Source organism: Carassius gibelio, chromosome B4 (assembly GCF_023724105.1).
Source record: "Carassius gibelio isolate Cgi1373 ecotype wild population from Czech Republic chromosome B4, carGib1.2-hapl.c, whole genome shotgun sequence".
Lineage (NCBI taxonomy): Eukaryota > Metazoa > Chordata > Actinopteri > Cypriniformes > Cyprinidae > Carassius > Carassius gibelio.
In genome coordinates this window covers 17,406,912-17,424,158 of record NC_068399.1, presented here as the reverse complement: position 1 = coordinate 17,424,158, position 17,247 = coordinate 17,406,912, and the positions used below count along the sequence as shown (strand labels likewise).

The 17,247-nt window shown below is 38.5% G+C and overlaps 1 protein-coding gene across 7 annotated transcripts in view; it reads right to left on the bottom strand.

The window, feature by feature from the left end:
- LOC127956774 (transcription factor SOX-5) overlaps window positions 1-17,247 on the bottom strand; it is a 194,907-nt gene that overhangs the window by 73,424 nt on the left and 104,236 nt on the right. For 3 of the 7 annotated variants that reach the window (XM_052554966.1, XM_052554967.1, XM_052554965.1), the window contains one exon: window positions 17,098-17,170. In XM_052554966.1, coding sequence (XP_052410926.1) covers window positions 17,098-17,123 — 26 coding nt within the window. In that variant the 5' untranslated portion in view covers window positions 17,124-17,170. Of the gene's footprint in view, window positions 1-981; window positions 1,262-17,097; window positions 17,171-17,247 lie in introns of those variants that run through there. The other 4 variants (XM_052554970.1, XM_052554968.1, XM_052554963.1 and 1 more) reach the window with 4 other exon arrangements.

Genomic DNA, 17,247 nt, shown 5'->3' with positions numbered 1-17,247 from the left:
CCCCAGAAAGAGCATGATGATTTATTAAAAACACATTTTCCTGACATATAAATGTGTTTTTAATTCAGGGATAAAACCCCAGAGTTTATCGCCGAACAAAAGATTAGTTTCATCTGGTAAAACAGTGCAGTGCTCTAATGCAATAAAAAATAAATGTGTGTGTGTGTGTGTCGGGGGTGAAGCTTGCATTAAAAAACGAGTATTATGTGTAATCTTCCCTATGGAGCTTTAAAGTAAAACCTCTTTATTCGGCAGCAAAGCCACTTTTGTTGACATATTAAAGTAGGTGAGAACATTTCCCACCTCGGACCACCACAACAGAAGGCCAGTGCAGACATCTGGCCACAATAAAACACCAAAACAACACAAACAAGATTAAAACAACATGGACTAATGGGGGAAAAAAAAGGCATTTTGTGAAGCAAGAAAGTGGTACAGAAGTGAAATGCTCTGTGTTTCAGTTGCCAAGCGTGTTACCCTGAAGTGCAACATGAGTAAAAAAAAAAGAGGTTGCGCCAGGGAAACACTGACGGGAGAGCACCGACCCTTATCAAACACCATCTAATACTCACACACACACATATACATATGTATATATGTCTGTGTGTGTGTGTATAGGGCGATAGACAAACATACACACACCGACAGCATGTCACCTGTTAGACCAAACACTAGAGACATTTACAACTTAGTTTCAAGTGTGATATGTAGAATACAGTCCCAGCGTCTCATGCTCACAGAGAAAACAGTAAAAAAAACACACACATCTCGAAGTCACACTGAACTTTCTTCTCTTTTCTAAACCGCAGACACATTCACACACAGCCAGCCTTAAACATGCCAAACAAACTAAAAATGTCTGTTTCTTAGACTACCACACAGACACACTCTTCTCCTGCTCATCTGCCTGTCCCTCGCTCTCCTCCTCCCGGCATTGGCTTGGAAAAGTGAGCGCTTGTGCGTGAGTGTGTGTGAACATACCTGTTAAACTCCTGAGGAAGCTCAGGCTCAGTAAGCATGCTGAAACAAGGGGTCTGAGATGCAGGAGTCCTTCCACGACAACATACGCGTCCGACACCCGGGGTCCTCCGAGAACACACACACACATACACGCACACGCTGCCTGGTGCTCCTCTAACCTCTCGCAAAACCAGAGACTGTTTCTGTTTCTCTCCGCTGCACACACACTCTCACACGCCGAACTCGCACTCCCTCCCCTCTCTCTCTCTCTCACTCTCTCTCTCTCTCCACCCCTCTCTATGGCTCTAAGCTGCTAGATCGCCTCTTAAAGGGCCAGCGGATGACATTGTGTATCGCGGAGCACAGCTTCACACTCACACACACATACACACACATGCAGCAGCACTGCCCCCTTCCTTCAGCCACAGTGTCCCTCTGTCTGTTTCTGATCAAATACACACTTACGATCAAACACACACACACATACACACACTTTGTTCATCTTAATGTTCAGTATCATAGGCTTCTATTATTTTTACATAAAGATAATATTAATTACTACAGACTATCCCTAAGAATGAAAGGAACATTTCAGTTTTGGGGGGAAAAAAAAGCATTTGCCAAATTTATGAATCATTTTCCATTTTAGGATGTCCCAAGATGTCTGAAACAAGGCTGGCAAGATTACTTGTTTTGTTTTAAAAGTATAACTAAGTGCACGCGCACACACACACACACACACACACACACACACACACACACACACACACACACACACACTACTCAGTTAAGCCATATAAAATGGTCACGCCATTCAAAAGTTGGATAACTTTCTTGTATACAAAATGTAATTGTTTTTACTCAGACATCAAACAAGAACAAAATCTAAACAAACACACACACACATAAAAAAAAAGTATGTAAGAACAATAAAAATATACATATATATTATTGAACAGGCATGGACCAGCAAACCTCTTTTAGATTGTTTCATCCAATTGAAATGAATGACAAAAAGTGGCTTAAGCACGTGCACATCAACCACAAACAAACACGAGTTTTCGAGCGAGCTCTATGCTTTGGGTCTTCATAGTGTAACTAACACACGGCCCCTGTCACTCGTTATTACAGAGCAAGAGAGAGGGGGAGAGGGAGCTAGACAGAGAGAGAGAGAGAGAAAGAGAATGAACAAACTATTCTTCTAAACGGAGGAAAGCAGTCTGACAGATTAAAATACAGCAGCAAGACTTGAACGCTGAACTCTAAACAGAGTGTCAGTCTTTCTCAGCCTCCTCGCACACACACACACACACTGCTGTCCACCTTCTGAACAAACTGCAGACACATTTAGTGTACGTTTGTGAACTTGCACACACATGCATGTTAATGCTAATCATATTTCCTTTATATGTCTCCCGCAGCCATGGTCATATTTACAACAAACCATTTCTTTGTACGGTATTTAATTTACGATAAGAATGTAAAAAATCATATAATGTTTGGTATGTAATCCAATTTATTGAGTAAGTTAGTGAACTCAGAACAGCACTGTGCCCTGACCTCTCCAGCACAAACTGTAATAATGCAGTTAGAGCATTGTGGTAACATTATTTGTGCATTTTCCTGTTGATCACTGAGGAAATTGTTAGCAGCATGACAACGTTCAAGACACACCGACCTGGCCTGACCTGACCTGACCTCTGCCAAGACTGTAGACTTGTATGGCCCTGATAAATACAAATAATAGTGTTTTTTCTCTTTTTATATGTCTATATTGCCTATGTATTATATTATACATGTATAAAACAGAATTAGGGGGCATATGACACAGTATACACTATACACTATGTACTATGTACTCAGCAATGAATTTTATAAGGTTATTTAGTGATTAATAATCAGAGCCTAAAGCCTATTTAAGTGCATTATCCAGGTATTTAAAGTGCACTTTTTCTTTTTGGAATTTCTCAGTGTGAACACACTACTCACACTATTTATACTACCAAACCTCATAGAATAGTGCATAAGTATGTGACACATTTCATGTTTATGCTTTGAAAAAAGCAAGACGCCTGATATGCGAGTCCAATAGTCCAATACGTCTGTCTAGTATGCGTTTACATAGAAACCCAATTGAAAAGAAGTGACATTGAAAAACACATCCTGTGTGAACGGCTGAGAACAATTTCTGATGAAAATTCTTGATGTCTAAATGTGAAAAGTCAGTCATGATGCTAGAGTCGGGAATACATACGGGAATTGTTTGCCAGATTAATCCTATCAAAAATCATCTGTTTAGAAACTTACTACTAAAGAAGCCACACTGTTCTGGACAGCACACTTGACCAAGTTTAATATAAGGGGTTAAGGGTTTGTTTAAACATCTAACCCCAAGTTTGAGCAGTAGTAATAGCAGTGCTTGCCTTAGAAAGCACTAATACAAAGTGGTGACAGAAGACAGGATATTGTAGAGATGTTTCAAAAGCGAGATAATACAGTGTATAAAATGTAAAGACATACAGTACATACATTCAAATCTGTTCATACACACAAGAGCAAGCAGCACATTAATTAGCTTCTCTCAGGTAGCAATTATCTGTAGTTAAACATTTGAACGATCTTTCCAGTCAAGGCTGCAAGGTGATGGAGAAATGAAAATAAAAAAAAGAGTTGAAATAACATCAACAACAGCCAGTGAGACAAAGACCGGAGAGAGCAGAAAATCCATCAGAACAGGAATAAAGAGCAGTTCCAAACAGTTTCATCCACTTTAAAAGCTGCTATTGATGAAGATGGCTTTTTAAGAGAGCGGGAGCGTGAATGGAGAAGGCAGGTGCTTTCAAGGTTCAAACTCTCCTGATGGGCTGATTCGCTCAATTCCCACAAATCTACAAACTTCACTTTTCTAACTGGGCTTTTATGTGAGAATTGAACTTCACAGCACACTTACCTTCATGCAGGTTATTTGCATGCATGGAAAACAAAGGTTGCAAATGTACAGAAACATATGTGCACGTGTGTACAGTCTTTATCTGTTTATCTCCACAAATACATGTATCCAGCGCATGCACACGTGCAAACGCACAATAGGTCCCTTCAGCAGATGTGTAGTGTCCAAGCCCCCTCACAGCTGTGTTGCATTAGAGGCACAGAGTAGTGAGGGTCTGACACAGACAGGCAGTAAACAATTTCCTTACACTGTTACACACACACACACACACACACACACACACACACACACAGCTAAAGTTCAGCTATTACCCCCTAAGAGGCAAAATCAGGGAAGTCCTTCAGTTTCCTTAAGTCCATCATTATTTTTAGAATTTACCAAAACCAGAATAAAATAATGTGGCTCAAAAATAAGCATTCCATTTCACTTTATTCTCAAAATAAAAATTCTGTCATCATTGGTCTCTGAACTCTGAACTGATTTTTTTTTTTGTGGTTCTTTTACTGAATTGGTTCATCCAGTATAATTGAACCAGTGAAAAAGCCTACAATAAAAAGTCAAAATCTGTGAAATTCACAACTGGTAGGCTTGTCATATGGTCCACTTATTATATTTATAAGGTTCTTTTGAAACTTGAAAACTCCAGTACATCATTTTCATTGTATGGAAGAGTAGGCAGCATTTTCCTACACATTATGACAGAATATTCATTTTTGGGTGAAGTATTCCTTTATGCATCTCTACGGTTACCAATCTCTCATTCACATCCCTTCTTTCTCTCTCTTGCTTGTGCAAGACGTGTGACAAGGTTGTGAAGTGTGTTTATCTGGACTGAGGGAGAGGAAATCTCTGTCTGATGGCTGAGTGGCAGACGAGAGAAGCCATTAAGATAGAGTCCTTATCTCCCCTCCTCAGCAGAAGACCGCCTTTATACACACACACACACACACACACACACACACACACATTCTCTGTCTGTCTGCCTCTGCTACTGTCAGTCATCTGGCAATGGCAAATATCAACATATCACAAAATATATAACAGCAGCTTTTCTCAGAGTTTTACATGCAGGTCTTTAAGGTGTTCTTTTGTTGTTATGTTGTTGGTATGTTTTTTTCTCTGTTTTACACACTAGACAGTCACACAGACACACACAGACACAAACAAACCAAAAGTCTTATCGACACACTAACATGATAATAACATGGGTATACTAGCAGGAGGGTGAGAAGATAATGACAGAATTTTTGGGTGAACTATTTATTTTTCAACCTGGGGTGCAGGAACTACAACTGCACACACACAAAAAAAAGGTTTTAAGATTACAAGAATACAGTTGGAATATTTTTGGAATAAGTTGAAAATACCAGAACAAAGTTATATAGACATACAAGATTAAAGTTAGCATTTCAGGAGAAAAATATTTAGCAAGAAATGCTGTTGTAGAAACGCAGTTTCTGTGTGAGAAATGGATGTGGACAATTTAGTAAAATCTACTTTAGGACAAGATTAAGAAATAAAAAAAATCTTTGTCTTTAGGGACATCAGCACTGAGTTCACTGAGGATATGTTGTTTCTCAAGAGAATATGAGGATGATAATCAAAGTAATCAACCCTGAAGGAGTGAAAACCTGCTGCGCTCGACGTCTCCAATACTTAACCCAAGGAGTCAACCAATGGTTGCCTTTTCAGATATCTTTATTGTTAAAACTATCCAAAAGTAGGATTTAACTAATATTTAATATTGCACTTTAATCTTGTCTTCTTAAAGACTTTACTCTTTTACTGAATTTGCTTTGTTGTGCTAATTTCTACTTAATTCTCATAGTTTTAATGTTTTCCAAATATACTGACTTTAATTTCACGATGCGATTTTTGATATGTTCAGCACTACAGAAAATAATAATGTTTATGTTATTAATGAAATGTACCTTTTTAACATTTATCCCTTGATGTCTTGATGGGGGGCTCTGGGTCTGTAAAGGTTAAAACCCCTGATTTATGTCAATGAAACTCGCTGACACACTCTTTTGTAGTGTCCAATTTTGGATACATAAGCACATAAATGGACAGGGCAGACATGAATATTAACACAGCCGAACATTGGCTTTCTCTGACAGTCCAGTGAGATGCGTGTCTTTTGAAGCTCTCAGTAGGAGAAGTATATTCACAACCTGGAGGGCAAAATTACGCTTCATTTCACTTTCAAAGACATGTACCAGCCCCACATGACTCAGCTGCTACAAAACAATGCATTACAACGAAGACATCACTCCATTCCAACCGTGAACCGACAGTCAAGAAGCAGTCTACTGGATTACAGGTACATACAAGACAGTTGTTGTGTTTCACTTTGCTAACAAGACTGAAACAAGCTCTAACTGACTAAACTACTCTGCAGTGCCAGGCTTGGGAAAGAATAGTGTGAATGAAAGGGAGAGAGAGAAGAGAGGAAAGAAACACCAAGTGTCTTCGCGCCATTAGAGCCGCGATGGAGCACTGCAGGAGCTCAAATAATGACGAACGATAATGCCCCCTAGAACACATCCATCCATCCATTCTCTCATCCCTTCATCTCTAATTCCCTCTGTTCATCTTCTCATTCATTTAGTCTTCCTAACTCCAAACAGTCATGTTAGACCAGTCTCTTTTGTTCTTAACAGGCCCAATAAAAAAAGTGATAAATATTGATTTAAAACCTTAAAATGTTAGTTTACTGCTTAATGAATCAGTTAAGTTGTAAATGACTATTTTTCCAGTCTGACCTTTGAAGTTAAAAGGCAGATAGTGCTACTGAACCTTTAAGTTATTTAAAAATGTAACATCTGGAAAGCCTTATTGCTATTTTTCCTCAAATAGTATGCAAAATGTGAACTGTACATTCAATTGCTAGAACTTCAAGTGCGTTTATGGCAGGTTGGGTCCAGGGTTCTACACGGGACAGAATTCGGTGAGAGTGTACACCTGACACATCTCTCCTGGAAACTCAAGAACACATGCTCCTACACAGTCTCAACACTTCTGTGCCTGTGGCGAGACAGCACAGGCTGGAATGAGAAAGGAAAGTAAAACAAGAGAGGAAGAAAGCAGCGTTGAGATGATTCTCCACAGTGGCTTTGTGCAGCTCCTCTAAAAGTCCATCTGTGAGAAGCTGGATGGAGCGAAGCTCTCAGATCTCCAGCCTGCAGCTACAACACCTCCTCATCCTCCGCCTGCCTCCATGCTGCCACCGCATTCGCCTCGTAACGGTGAATGAAGAAAAGACTGAAGCTCTACTGTGAGATGAAAACAGAGCTTATTGTTTGGAAAGTTGATTGTGTCTACCTTAGAATTGTCCCAAAGCAAAGCTTGAGATATTGTTGGGGTCTCTTTAGGAACTTCAGGAGGAGACACATGTACAGAAGCTCATAACTGCAACTATCTCTGATGATGGGACTTTATTATTTCATGGTTATCTTTTTTATCTCTTACTCTTAGTTGGAAACATGCTTTCATACATATGAGACTGCAGTCCTTCTCTCAGGAGAACACTCTGAAGAAGCAGGACACTCCATTTGCTCTCCATGTCATTTCATTGCCATCTAGGAAAAGCACCGTTTATATATCAAAGGGATCTCATTTGTAATTTTTCTTTCCTCTGGGGATAGAAAGTTACGGTACGGCGGTGGTGTTCTTGTTTGTTCTGCAGGAACTATAATGTTTGCAATGACTGCTTTTGAGGAGGAAGCCGATTAGCTTTCAAGGAAGAGCAAGAAGGAAAGAGAGGCTGCGGGTGTTCTGAGGGGAACCCGAAACAGATCTGTCTCTTAATCCTGTTCACCTGAAGGCACATCCTCTCTCTCTGCCACCTAGATTCCACTCACTCTCTTTCTGCGTAATCCTCCAGCCATGTTTCCTATCCGTGCCATGGGCGTCCCCATCCATCCTGGACTCGGCTGCCAGAACACCCATTTCTGCCCCCTCATGCTCCTGCCGCCAAACACTCCACTCTGCCCACCACGGTCCTGTCAACTCCTGAGGACTACAAGCTCAAAACCCTACACCACCTCCCCTTTCCAGCCAAACACCTGACACTGCTGACCCTCAGAGCGGCAAATCTCCTAGACTACCTAACAGACACATACGGCCAACACTTACCATGCCAAACTGTCAGACATGGTGCCATGTAATCTCATCCAAACATCCTAGATCCTTCCTTACTCACACACACACACACACACCATCTTAAATCTGCCAAATATCCAAGACTTTTCCCCATTCCTAGACTGCCAAATACCCTCAAACACTACAATCCAGCACTAACTTCCTCAGGGAGGATTCTGGGAATGCAAAGGAGGAAAGCGGAAAAACAAAAGAGGGGAGGACAGAAAGAAAAAAAGACAGAAGGGACAATGTATTTACTATGTCATTATTATTTTTATTCATATTAGTAATTAAAATATTTGTTTAGTACTCATTCATCGTAGCACAATATACATTGACATAGACTCTATCTATCTCTATCTATCTATATAAAAAACAGAACTGACAAATAAATGGTTTTCAAAACTGTCCTGGAGCAGCCCAGCACTGTCTCACATCTTACACACTAGACTTTTTTAAAGTCTAATAAATGTTCAAATTGATAGCTCTCAATTATACTGTAATGTTGAATGGTTATAGTCAATGGTTAAATATTAGTGGGGAGCAATTTTATAGAGAAAATGAGTATGGTATCATTGATACTGGGCTTCAGTCATAAAAAAAGGTGGCATTAAACAAATATTAAAAACTATACTGTCTTTATGTTGTACGTTAATTTGAAGATTGAATGTGAAATTATCGCAATATAAAAGTATATTTCAAAACGTTAATGTTAGGTGGGATTAATCGTGATTAATTTCAGAAAACGTGCGATTAATTAGTTAATTTTTATTTAGCGATTGACAGCACTAGACTAAATATGATATAATAATTAACCAAATGACAGAATGTCCACAATAAAATAAAATAAATAACTTAATATTATAAATGAATATTTATGCATTTAGCAGACGCTTTTATCCAAAGCGGATAAAATATAGTGAATATAGTGAATGTATAGTGACATATTATATAAAATACATTTATAAATTAAAATGAGATCATACAAGGCCCAAATATTAGCCAATTACTTGGCCTGACCAAAAATCTGGTCATTACTGTTTAATAACAAATCTTGACCTTAATTTAACTACTCCTATATGGCTTAAAAGATTAGCACTCATTATTACCAGCAGACGTAGTACAGCTAAGGATCAAACCTGCAGAGAATGGATGTATAAGTGCTTGTGTATGTTTGTGTGTTATCATGTCCATTTCCTGTGATCCCCCTCTGGCACACAGATGGTTAAGCCCACCCAGCACAGTGCAGGAGGGCGGGGGAGGGGCATGCACACAGGGCACAGGCTACAGATGGCACAGAGGGCATCGCCAAGCAGACTGCATGGCACAACGAGGGGAGGGGACCCATGTGTGTGAGTGTGTCCATGTGTGTATTTGGGAAAGACAATACCTTGGTTGCAAACTTTATCACTAAAAAACAATAAATAAATAAATAAGCATCTCTTAGGTACCTATATCAAGGTCTCTAAGTTTGCGCTACTGGTTTTATTTTTTATTCTTTATCTCTCTCCCATGTCACTTCCTCTGATTGTAGGATCTGTTTCCGATGCCATGCACTCTTTGATATTCAACAACGACTAATTCCCATCTGTTCGCTGATCTCCAGGGACACCATGTTCAGAATTAAGCACACTTTCTAAAAAAAAGTGATTTGCTTTAAAGGGAAATTATATATTTTCTCCTAAATGTCTTGTATGATTTACTACTGTGGAAAAGAAAGGGAGATATGTTGAGCAATGTGCTGGTGGCTCTTTTCCATGAAATTACAATGAATGGGGATCAAAGCTTTCAAGCTCAAAAAAGACAAAGAAACACCATAAAAAGTGCATAACTCAAGCACTAAAGGAAAGTAATATTGTATGATAGTTTTATAGCCCGATCAAAAGAACAAGATCAATTCTTATTGTGAACAAATCATTCAGCTTTGGTCATTGTTTGCCATACCTCTCATGGACATGCCAGAGCAGATATCAAGATTTTCAATGAATATATTTCAGTCTGATTCTCGCCCAATGCTTGTACAACTTCAGAAGATTGACCCAGAGCACTTTTTCTGTTATTTTTGAGCTTTACAGCCCCAGTCACTATTCACTTTCATTATCCTGAAAAGAATCAGCATTATATGCTTCATAAAGAAAATCATACATTTTTAGAACATGAAAAAAAAAAACATAATTTTCAGCGAAGTGTCGTAGGTTATTAAGGAGTCATGACGGAAGCAGTAGAATTTAAAGCAGTACGAAAGGCACTTGGCCACCTCCTCCTCATCCTTTCCTCTAAATGTGCATGTAACAGAGAGGCCGTGCATTTGGGGGGAAATGGCATGTTGGCAGGAGTCAAACAATAGCTTGCTCACACAGGTGACATCATGTCATAATCGCTGCCATTAAGAGAGCGGGGCCACGGCTGGGTTATCATGATGGTAAGCAGACCTCTGAGAGGACGTGGCACGATAGCCCCCACTGCTCCTGCCAAAACAGGCATAATCATCAGGTGTAGTCACAAACACACACACACACACAAGCACAGCTCTGTCTGGTCAAGTGCATCATGAGTGCCATCTTGGCTCCAAATTCCAACATTTCAGTTTGCTTCCATATGTAAACTCGAACCAAAGCAATTTCCCCACACAAGACCCCCTCATTTCCTCTATGAAGACACAAGACACTCTTCATTCAAATCAAGCAGCTATTTTTCAGAGTGAAGGAGTGAACCAATAAACAGGTGGGTGAACAAATGAGTGAGTGAATGTATGAATAATCAGCGACGCTTCAATAATGAGGATATTTCCTGTCAGCTTTCAGTGGCTGAAGAACAGATGTATCACACACAGCAGATGTGTGCCGTTGGAGACACATCTGAAAGTTCATCTCGACGGAGGCTCTTTAAAAACACTTTCTGTTCGGATATTGTTTAATTTTTGTTTTTTGCTTTTTGTTGTTCCCCACTCCTTGCTGCACTGCACCAGAATTGGCCCGAGAAAAAAAAAAAAAGTGAAAATCTTTGGCACTCTGCAAATCTTTGAAGCGATTTGGAGAGAGATGACTTTGGAAATTATGAGCGTATCGTCAGACTCCAGTTTGAATGCACATGAAACACAACATGGGAAATGTTCCTCAAAGATAAGTGTGCAGAAACACAAAAACACCCCCCCGCACTAACAAACCCACATACCTGCACTAGCCTTACCCTCATTTGCTTCGATAGAAGATGCTTTAAGTTGAAACTGGATATATTGACAAAAACAGGTATATTTACAAGTTATAACATTTTAAAGAGAAGTAATAAGCATATATTGTATAGACTAATGTTCAAACGTTTGGGTGGATGTTTTAATGTTTTTTTTAAGTCTCTTATGCTTACTTAGCCTTCATTTATTTGATCAAAAATATAGTGAAAAGAGTGATACTGTTTTTTAAAATATATTTTTATTTCAATATATTTTGTAATTGAAATAATTTATTACAAATGTTATTTATTCCTGTAATGTCAAGGCTTAAATTTCAGCAGTCGTTACTCCTTTACATTCTTCAGCATCACATGATTCATCAGAAAGTATTCTAATATTCATATTTGCTGCTCAAGAAATATTTCTTAGCTGTGCTGCTTAATATTTTTGGGGAAACAGTGATACTTTTTTCAGGACTCTGATGAATACAAAGTTCAAAAGAATGATATTTAACATCCTTGCTGAACAAAAGTATTAATTTCTTAAAGAAAAAAGAAAGAAAGCAAAGCAAATAATTTTTTTAACAGCAGTGCACATGGGAAAATATGTTATGTGCTAATAAACTGCCAACACAACACAATATATTTTTATTATTACTGTTCTTTGGAATATATCATTCTGATTGGTTAATTCTGAGATTGTGCAGTCAAATTTCTATTTTTCTTTCTATATGCTAGATTCATGTGTCTTGTATTATTCTTTTTTCTTTCCATAAAATAATTTCAACTTGAATACATTATTCATGTCAAATATTTATTTTTAATATATATATATATTCATAGAATAAATGAAACCGTCAGCCAGTCATAATCTGTAAATAAGAAACCTGATCACTCTGTCTGTGTTTATTTTTGCAGTAACGACAGGCTGCTTGTACATCATGTCTTACTTAACTCGTTTGGAAACACATGTTATATATTTAACAATGGCATAAAGTTGTCAGACCAACAGACTGTCAACAATATCCAAACACAAATAAATAAATGTATTTCACTACATTTCTCTGAATTATAATGCAGAACAGAAGTTTGAGAGTTTCATCTTTGGATGGCACAATGGCAATGGCTTTGTCAAGATGCTGTGGAGTCCCAGATCACATGGATTGTGAACACACACTCGTACGTACAGTGGTGTCTTTGTAAGTGAGGGCTGTGTGAGTATGATCTCTATGGATCTCCATTGTGGCGCCCATGGGAGCAGATGTCACTGGCATTCTTTCAATTGTCTCTCTCTCTCTCTTTCTGTTCAGAGTGCAAAGTGAACACCAGATGGAGAGACTCTAACTGCTCATCACAATGAACACTTACATGCGTCTGCAAGGCTGATTTTCTTCCTATTTTTTCCTTCTCTCTTTTCCTCCTCATCACAAAGAAAACAAAAGACTTTTTTACTTTTAACAGCCTTTTCTCTTCCACTGTACAAGCTCACTGTCTCAGAGGCTGGTGTTAGCAGGGGAGTCCCTGAGCTGTGTCTACAGTCAGGCGAGTGTATTATTTCATTAAGTGCTTTTCAGCCCAGAGGGGGATTTGAGGACAAACCTTCAGGCTTGGCGTGACAAGGTCACAACCTCTGGTAACCTCCGCCTGTCACAACACACAACCCCATTCTCCTGCCTTTCAATCAACACACACTAGGGATGGACATGAGTACCAGAGTACTCAATAAACAGGTCACATGTACACCAAGTACTCAAGTAATAGTACTTGTTGAGAATAAAAGTCATCAGATGATTTATCTGTTGAGTACTCAAGTCATTAGATGGTTTTTCTGTTGAGTAACACTATACTATTTATCTGTCAAGTTTTTGAGTAGTCGGATGGTTTATTTGCTGAGTGACTGAGTAATCAAATGGTTGGATTATTGGTCTGTTGAGTATTTGGATGATTTATATTTGTTGACTTTATAAGTACTCAAATGATTTATGTGTCAAGTTAGCAAGTAGTCAGATGACTAATTGGTTGAGTTTTTGGGTACTCACATGATTTAACTGTCATGGACTCAACTAGCTGGATTATATCTGGCATGTACTTGACTAATTGGATGATTTATTTGAGGAGTGATCGAGTAATCAAATGATTAACTTGTAAAATGGTTGGATTATTTGTTTGTTGAGTATTTGGATGATTTATATTTGTTGAGTTTACAAGTACTAAAATGATTTATCTGTCACATTAACAAGTAGTCAGATGACTTATTGGTTGAGTTCTTGGATACTCACGATTTAACTGTCATGGACTCAATTAGTTGGATGATATCTGGCATGTACTTGACTAGTCGGATGATTTATCTGGTGAGTAATCGAATAATCAAATGATTTACTGTTAGAGTGGTCAGATTATATGTCTGTTGAGTATTTGGATGATTTATATTTGCTGAGTTTACAAGTACTCAAATAATTTAACTGTGAAGTATTCATCTGATATTTCTGTCAAGTTGGCAAGTACTGTTAGGATGACTTATGGGTTGAGTTCCTGAGTACTTGGATACTTAGTCTAAAATAGATAAAGACTTAAACTGTCAAGTATCTTCCAAGAAGTCAAATGATTTATCTGTCAAGTTCTCTTAATCAGAGGATCTACCTTTCCAGTATGTCCATTTGAATGATGTGTATCTGTCAATTAGTCATATTATTTACCTGTCAAGTTTTTGAACAGTTGACTGATTTAAATGTCAAATAGCTGGATGATATTTTGTCAACTCCTTGAGTAGTTGGATGATTAATCTATCATGTCAAGTAGACAAAAACAACCACAATGGCCATCTCTTATACGCACACTTCAAAGACTTTAAAAGTCACGATATTTGAAAGATCACAGGGACGTCAAGAAGCGAGAAAACCGAGGAAAGAAGAGGATGAAGATTTGGAGGAGAAGGAGTAGAGGTGGTAGGGGAGGCCAGAAACAGAAGGGCGGCAGTGAAGGTTAGACAGAATTGGGCATTGTTAAAGCGAGAGCACCACGTTCTGTTGATCTGAACTGATCCAAAGAAACAAAACCGCATTGTTCCTCGCAGATGGAAGCGAGTGTCGTCAAGGTAACCAGATTAATCTCCCCATTCTGTGCTTCCTCTGGTGGAGAGTGCTAATCGGCGGGCTTCTTTCACGCTAAAGCTAGCCTCAAAGCCCGGCCTCTAACTAGCCCTCTAATTAGCCGCAATTACAATGAAGACAACATGATGAGATAATACAAATTTGCAAAATAATGACATACCACGACAAAATATTCCTCCTACTAAGCAGCGGGTTTGTTCTCTCTCCCTATTTCCCTTTCTCTCCGGAGCCACAATGAGCCGGGGCCCTCCTAAAGCTGCCCGGCAGGATGGTGCTGCATTATCAGACACAGAGACTCATTGTCAGCCTGCTGTTTTCTTCAATCACCAGTCCATTGTCTGGCGTCTTAAATAAAAACGACTCGAATACAAGCACACATAATGATCCCCTTCTCACCAGCATACAGAGCAGCGCGGACAGCACTACACATCAAACGCTCACTAACACACACATACACACAGGCCCTTATGGACTCGGGCCCCGAACACACAGCAAAGGTGTTTCACAACACAATTAGTGCTAGAGAAAGCAGGATAGAGCTTGTGGGGGAGAAAAAAGGAGGCGGAAATGATTGAGAGAACAAAAGAAAATGAACAAATGAAAGGGAGAGAGTGAAATGAAGGAGAAGTGAATAGAATGGTGTGTACACAAAAGAATGATAGGAGCAGCAGACCAGAAAAAAAGCAGGGAGGGAAGGAAGGAAGGAAGGAAGGAAAAAGTCCAAAGCAGAGAGATGAGTGATGGAACAGTCTGTTTGTTTTCCTTTGGTTAGATCAAATTAAACAGCCCTCAGTCAGCTAGACAACATGCACTTATGACATCAAATAAGACGGATACAGAGAGAATGAATGGTGATAGGATGGAAAAGACTGAGAAAGGGTGTAAAAACAGATGTGGATATAGAAAGATACAAAGGAGGTTCAGATACTATGGCATTTTGGACTCCCAAATATGATCATCCCCTTTGGTATAAATGCAACGACAACAGCTATTCTATCTAACTCAATTTATGTGGTAATTAATTTACCCCCACAGAACTATATGCAGATTGGTTAGGAAAAATATAACAATTAGATAAATGTTTAATTGCATTTAATTAAATTAACATGTTAACTTTGACAGCCCTACATTTAAGTATATATTCAAGTGTTACTTCACACATATACATACAGATGGGGTCTGAGCTTTATTGAGGCTCACTAACACACCACACACTTTCAACAGAAAAAAAAAACACGAATTTAACATCACCTTGATGATAATATGATGCTTTAAGCTATGTAAAAGTCCAAATCAGCCCACATTGTTAACCTCAGCAAATGATTTCGCGCAATGTCACACTGCATCTCCCTCTCCAGCCCATGAGGACGGCTGTCAGTGATTGGACGAGCCATTTTCAATCTCCAATCACTGAGCGTTACGCCCGACTTCTACAACAGATTGCTGACCTAAAGCCCTGATCAGAGTTCAGCGTGTATGTGACTGTGTGCTACAGAGATGAGAGCAGCCAATGCAAAGACTTTACCCTTAGAAGCAGTTATGAAAAAGCATCAAAAAGACCCTCATCAGAGACAGACAACCTCACGGTGCTGTTTGAAGTCTATTCCTCGTCATTAACCTAACCTGCATTCATTAACACAAACACAGTGGCTGTACTCAAAAGACGCCGCTCCCCTGATTCCTTTTTTTCCCTGTTGTTTTTCCTGCTACACCTTATTAGGGATTGCACTCCTCAAACCAAATAATTATTTCAGATTCATTAAAAGAAAAAGATGAATAATGACACTGGGAACGCTGGAGATTTGCTCTCCTTCTTAAATGGAGATATTTCCCTTTGCTGTTGTGTAAACACAAGTTCAGCATGTAATGAGCAGAAACAAATAAAAGCTGAGACACCTAAGCTTGAGCCCAGACTGGGTATTAATTTCAGCATTTCTTCGAGCTGATGTTTTTTTTTTTTTCTATTCTTGTTCATAAAAGTGATATTTTATTAATTTGTTATAAAGCAACAGAGACGTTACCTTTAAAAGATATTAGATTTTTTTAAGCAGACATATTTATTTTATAAAAAATAAGTTACATAACATATGACCACTGATTTGTCATTTTCTATTTTTTTCTTTACTTTAGATACATTCATACAGTGTATATATGTGTGTGTGTGTGTGTTTGTGTAACTGGCAGTTTATGGCTATAAACAATATCTTGAACGTATCCACTGGTGTTGCAAATGAAAAAACCTACTCTACAGTTTACTGAATACACATTGACCATAGTGACAATAGCGGGGCATCTTGTCACACTCTATGGAGTAAGTTGACACAATGAAACTTAAATATTAAATTAAAATGACAGCAAATGTGACAAATGTTTGTTTTCCCAAAAGCTTAAAAATAATAATAATAAAAATGTAAACAGTTCTGTGATATGTTCAAAATCAAAACAAAAATGTAGCAACTTTACCAAACAACTTTCAGAAAAAAAATAAAAAAATCAAAAATAAAACTAAATTAAATGTGGTGTGGTGTGAAGCTCGGTGAGATGTGTTACCAAAATGAGGAAAAATTTGAAAGTTAAGCCAATGCTAGAGAAAACACATGTATCACCTGACTTTTACTTAGAACTGAGATTTAATCATTTTTAACAATTTCCTCATGTGTCAACAAGCACCAGTTTCCGGCATAGGGTGCAGAAATTAGATGTGTCTGATCAGTTATATTTTTTATAGTAAAAATCTCCAAAGTGACCCGGATCTGTGGTTCTTACCTGTCTTCAGCTTCACCTGTCTTCATTCCTCCTGTAGAGAGTGTGAATGTGTGGCGGGATTGCGCTGAACAGTCTGCAACACACAATCATTGCAGAATTCAGGTTAGTGTGCATATGCACAGTTCTTTAGACATCATACATTTACTGTAT